Below are 6000 nucleotides of genomic sequence, written 5' to 3' on the forward strand. Positions count from 1 at the left end.
GGTTAGGACATCTATTTTGTGCATGACACAAGTAATTTTCCCCAACAATTGTTTACAGACAGATTATTTCACTATCATAATTCCACTTGGTCAGTTTGACTGTGCCTTTAAAGAGCTTGGAAATTTTCAGAAAATGATGTCATGGCTTTAGAAGCTTCCGATAGGCTAATTGACATCATTTGAGTCAATTGGAGGTGTACCTGTGGATGTATTTCAAGGCCTTCTTTCAAACTCAGTGTCTCTTTGCTTGACATCATGGGAAAATCAAAAGAATTCAGCAAAGACCTCAGAAAAAAAATTGTAGACCTCCACGAGTCTGGTTCATCCTTGGGAGCAATTTCCAAACGCCTGAAGAACCACATTCATCTGTACAAACAATAGTATGCAAGTATAAACACCATGGGACCACGCAGATGTCATACCGCTCAGGAAGGAGACACGTTCTGTCTCCTAGAGATTAACGTACTTTGGTGCGAAAAGTGCAAATCAATCCCAGAACAACAGCAAAGGACCTTGTGAAGATGCTGGAGGAAACAGGTACAAAAGTATCTATATCCACAGTAAAACGAGTCCTATATCGACATAACCTGAAAGGCCGCTCAGCAAGGAAGAAGCCACTGCTCCAAAACCGCCATAAAAAAGCCAGACTACGGTTTGCAACTGCACATGGGGACAAAGACCGTACTTTTTGGAGAAATGTCCTCTGGTCTGATGAAACAAAAATGGAACTGTTTGGCCATAATGACCATCGTTTTGTTTGGAGGAAAAAGGGGGAGGCTTGCAAGCCGAAGAACACCATCCCAACCGTGAAACACGAGGGGGGCAGCATCATGTTGTGGGGGTGCTTTGCTGCAGGAGGGACTGGTGCACTTCACAAAATAGATGGCATCATGAGGACGAAAAGTATGTGGATATATTGAAGAAACATCAAGACATCAGTCAGGAAGTTAAACGGGTCTTCCAAATGGACAATGACCCCACGCATACTTCCAAAGTTGTGGCAAAATGGCTTAAGGACAACAAAGTCAAGGTATTGGAGTGGCCATCACAGTCCTGACCTCAATCCTATAGAAAATTTGTGGGCAGAACTGAAGAAAAAAAAGTGTGTACGAGCAAGGAGGCTTACAAACCTGACTCAGTTACATCAGCTCTGTCAGGAGGAATGGGCCAAAATTCACCTAACTTATTGTGGGAAGCTTGTGGAAGGCTATCCAAAATGTTTGACCAAAGTTAAACAATTTAAAGGCAATGCTACCAAATACTAATTTAGTGTATGTAAACTTCTGACCCACTGGGAATGTGATGAAAGAAATAAAAGCTGAAATAAATAATTCTCTGTAGTATTATTCTGACATTTCACATTCTTAAAATAAAGTGGTGATCCTAACTGACCTAAAACAGGGAATTTTTACTAGGATTAAATGTCAGGAATTGTGAAAAAATTTGTTTAAATGTATTTGGCTAAAGTGTATGTAAACTCCTGACTCCAACTGTAGCCTCGCTACTGTTATTTTATTGTTGCTCCTTAAATTATTTGTTTTATACATTTATTTTCTTAAATCTGTATTGTTGGTTAAGGGCTTGTAAGCAAGCATTTCACTGTAAGGTCTACCTACACCTGTTGTATTTCGGGCACATGTGACAAATAAAACTTGATTTCTATTGCCAACTATGTAAAAAATAACCTGCATAAAGCCAACAAAAAAAAACATTGCAACCTGCAGGTAGAAAATATCCTGATAAAAATACATCTACGCACGGCCTGTGTGCAAGGAACTTCAAACATTGCATAAAATATATACTAGACCCTCAGTTTCAGTGCTCTCCAGACAGACACTGCTGTATTTGCGCAAAGGATAAGTAATGAGGTAGGCCTATTTGATGACATTTCCACTGAATCTGAGCGTGACTTTTTTTCAGAAATACTATCAGATCTCCAAATGAGCACATTTATAAGCCTACATTTGCATGCAGGCCAGGTAGACTAGGCATACTTCTGTGCGTAATCAGGTGCGAGTCCTTACTCAACATTGACAGGAGCGTTCCAAACAAAACACAATGAATAAATTGACAAGTCGTAAATGGAATGAAATAAACAAAAACTTGTTTCTCACAAGCGTAGCCTAGGTTGTGCACTCCGCAAACAACGTGTCCACTCCGACAATGACAACTTTAAAAAGAATGAGAATAAGAATAATAAATTGAATGCATTAACAGAAATTACAGTAACCAAATGAAGATTAGAAGATTAGAAATTATGGGAATTAAGGGGAAATGCACTACTGGTGAGCCATTCCTGCGGTCTCGACTAAATGTAATACAAAAAATAAAATTAAAATAAATAAATCAACTAGTCTACTAAAACGGGATCAGCCCTAGTAGGCACTAATGAAACACATTAAAAAGGATTCCTTCCTCCATGCCAGTTCTCTCTGGCGCAGTTCTCCCCCCTGCCACCTTGTCCCCCCCTGCCACCTTGCCCTTCCGCCCCCAAACTCCACATTTACCTTCTGAACACAACCGCAAGAGATGTTTTTACATACAAGTAAACATTTCCAGGAATAGCATACCTCACACTAGCCTTGGCAAGAGGAGGCCTTCACTACACAACATTGAGTATGACCGCACTGCTGCAGAATGCCACGGGAATGTATAACATGATGGCAGTCTTCCAGAAACAGCCCTCAGTCCCTCAGCGCTACTTAGTTTTCTAACACTTGAGTTTTGTTTACATCTTAACATGATGCCCATTGACACCACATTGAGAGTGAATGGATAAACACCTTGTCTGGACACTACATTACACAGATAAGGTTTGAACATTGAGCTAGGCCCTCCAACATTTGAAGTGAATTTAAAACAAATCTCTTACCCATCCTCATCTCCATCCATGGGAATGGCTATCCCGAACAGGCTGTTGACGGTGGGAGTGGCCAGCTGCAAGCTCTCAGGGATGAAAGACCTCATGACATCTTTTCCTGGGGTTGTATTGGGCTGAGGTAGGGTGTCCGACCTCCTGCGGCTGTCGTCCCCCTGGCTGGCCGTGGGAAGACCCTGCCCGACTGCTCCAGCTGTGGCCTCACCGTGAGCTACCTGGGCCAGGGGGAGTCCTCCTGGGTCAGTGGCCTGGCTTGGCATGCCTGGGGGTGTGTTGGTGGCACTGGGCACTGTGGCAGGCACATTCTGGACAACGGAGGCCCTGCCCACTCCTCCTGAAGGCTGAGGATGACTCACCGGCTGCTGTAGGGCAGGAGACAAAACGGCCCCGCTGGCTACCTGCAGCAACAGCCCCTGGGTCGAGGCTAATGGCCCGCCGTGCAAAGACCCAGACAGCTCCCCAGCCTGAGGGGTGTTGACAGACGAGGGGCCGTGGCTCGACAGAGGCCCCACAGAGAGGGAGGCCATGGGGTGGGTTTGAGGGCTGGAGCCCTGAGGCTGTAGAGGGGCTAAGTGCTGCTGTCGATAGTCCAGCTGACTGGGGTGCATTCCAGAGGGATGAGCGGAGTAGGCAAACTGCTGGGCCTGCGTGGCAAGAGGCACAAGGGGGGATTTTTGCAGCATGCCACCTTGGGGCACGCCGTTGTGGCCAATAGGGTGAAGCATTTGGGGGACATCGGGCTGCACGTTGACCTGTGCCTGGGATACCGTCGCTGAGTACCCTGTGGGCTGTAAGGCATTCGCCCCGCTCCCTGTCTGGGGCTCTAGGCTGTAGCCTTGCTGCTGAAGCTCCGGAGGGTGGCCATGGTGGAAAGTGTAGTAGCCACTATCACCTGTGGACTCCTGAGCCTGTGTGGAGAGAGTACTAGGAGCAACCACATTGCTTCCTGTGGTCCCTAGCCCACTGTCTGCATTGTGGTCAATGGTGACAGCGTGTTTTATGCTATCCACAGTCCTGCTCATGCTAGAGCCCTCAGAATCTCTCTCATAGAACTCAATACATGTCCATCTGCCCCGTCTGAAGGGCTCTCCTGTACTGTGGTCAAGTTTTATGACCCTGAAACGTGAACTACAGCTTGTCGTCGTTGTAGAGCTAGGCGCCGCGGGGGGCATCTGAGATACACTTGGGGAAACATTCGCAGCAGGGCCAGCATTGACTGTTGTCGGCTGCTGGGTGGCCGAGGTTGGAATGGAGGGCTGACTCGCAGCTGGTACAGGAACACTACCCCCTAAAAAGTGTGTGTTGACATGGCTCAGGCCTGTACTTCTAAGAGCATGGCCCCCATTAATAGGACCTGTTGCAGCCATTGGCTGCCCCTCTTGAAGTAAATGTAAGGCCATGACAGCTGCCTCCGCTTCCCCTGCATTGTTTAAAGTCTCCTCGGATGAACTTCGATCACATACTCCCGGATCGGCCAGGGACACGTCGAATATTTTGGATGACACATCCTCGGTCCTGGATTCGTCCGGGTCGTCCAGACTCTCGGTGTCATCCGTGATGCTACTGGCCGCCACCTGAGCCTGTGTCACACTCGTGATCTGAAAACAACTCTTCTTCTTTGCTGGCATTTTTGACATGTTGAATATCTTTGCTAGTCACTCAAGTGACTGTCTATTTCCTTGATAAGTGTTTCGTCTGAGCTCAATAAGTGATAGCTTTTAACGAGTTAGCTAAAGAATTCACAGATTATAGCAGGCAAATATGCGACATATTCCTTGCTCCCCTCTCCTGTTGCAGATTGTCTGTAAAAAAGAACCAGCCCCCCGCCCGAAATCGGACAGGGTAACGTTAGCTAGTCTCTGTGTGACAAGTATCCCGATATCACCACCTCCTCTCCTCCAGTTCTTCCGAACCTGGCCTCCTGCGTGCGTTATTGTACCGGCCCCGGAGTTGCAAGCAGCCCCCTGTTGCAGTTACCGCTCACCAGCTGCTACCAACACTTTAGTCTGAGGCGGGCTCCGTTCACCACTCTCCCTTTTAGCTGGCTAGCTAATGTAGCTAAAAGCTAACCAAATAATAGCTATCGGTGTCGTTAGTTCGATCCTTACCTATAAACAAGCCTGTACGACATCATGTAAACAAGTCCATATCCTCTTCCAAATCTTCACATAGAATCTATATCCTCCGATAGACAGAAATTCCTGAATTTAAGAAAGTTTATCTTCCTCGTCCTCTGGTTCTCTCACTATTTAGAGTTGCTGCTATGACACAAACCTACTTACTAGCAGCAAGCTAACTGCCGCTCTACTCTTCCTCTTACCACTCGACAAGATGGCAAAAAAAAACGAACAGCACTCTGGGAGGGTTGCGCATTGACTTACGTAAATCATTGGAGAATTCGAATGGGATACGCTGATTTGCTTTTATATCGTAAAAATTAATGAAAAAAAAAATGTTTTTTTTGTCTTAATTTGAGTTTAGGGTTAGGCATAATGTTAGAAGTGTGGTTAAAGGTTAGGTTTAAAATCAGACTTTAGGAAAATATATTGTAGAAATCGGTGGGGTTTATGTAACTTGTGACGACCATTCTGAAGGGACACATCATACCACAGATAGAACAAAACCTTTAACCATGCTGCGCTGTATTTGGACACTCTTTTCGATACAGTTACGAACGGAAATTATTTGCGTAGCAGGTTAGGAGAGCATTTTCGCTAACTCTAACCTAATTCTCCTAACCAGCTGCCTAAATTCTCCTAACCTGCTATGAAAAAGTAACTTCCTGTTGTAGCTTAATCAACGTGCCGTGAAAAGAGCGTTTCTCGTATTCTGAAAGAATTTGATATCCCAAACCGGGACACACTCTTTTCATGCCACTTCGATACAGCTACGACCTGGAGTGATTTTTATAACAGGTAAGGTGAACATTTTCCCTAACATTAACTTCCGGTGGTAGCTGTCTCAATGGCGTGAAAATAGTGTTTCTCATCTCAAACCAGTGTCAAATGCTGCGTTCATGTACTATCGGAAACTCAGAACCTCCAAGTTAAAATTAACATAAGTTATTTACGTAAATTAATAAAAGTTATTTATGTAGAGCGCATGTGTCAAACTCAGTGGAG

The 6000-nt window shown here is 45.3% G+C and overlaps 1 protein-coding gene across 1 annotated transcript in view; it reads right to left on the reverse strand.

The window, feature by feature from the left end:
- LOC120053615 (TSC22 domain family protein 2-like) overlaps positions 1-5203 on the reverse strand; it is a 48682-nt gene extending 43479 nt beyond the window's left edge. Inside the window, exon 1 of the mRNA XM_039000756.1 lies at positions 2873-5203. Coding sequence (XP_038856684.1) covers positions 2873-4515 — 1643 coding nt within the window. The 5' untranslated portion in view covers positions 4516-5203. The remainder of the gene's footprint in view (positions 1-2872) is intronic.
- Positions 5204-6000: the final 797 nt, after the last annotated feature.

The sequence above is a fragment of the Salvelinus namaycush genome, chromosome 9 (assembly GCF_016432855.1).
Source record: "Salvelinus namaycush isolate Seneca chromosome 9, SaNama_1.0, whole genome shotgun sequence".
NCBI classification, from domain to species: domain Eukaryota; kingdom Metazoa; phylum Chordata; class Actinopteri; order Salmoniformes; family Salmonidae; genus Salvelinus; species Salvelinus namaycush.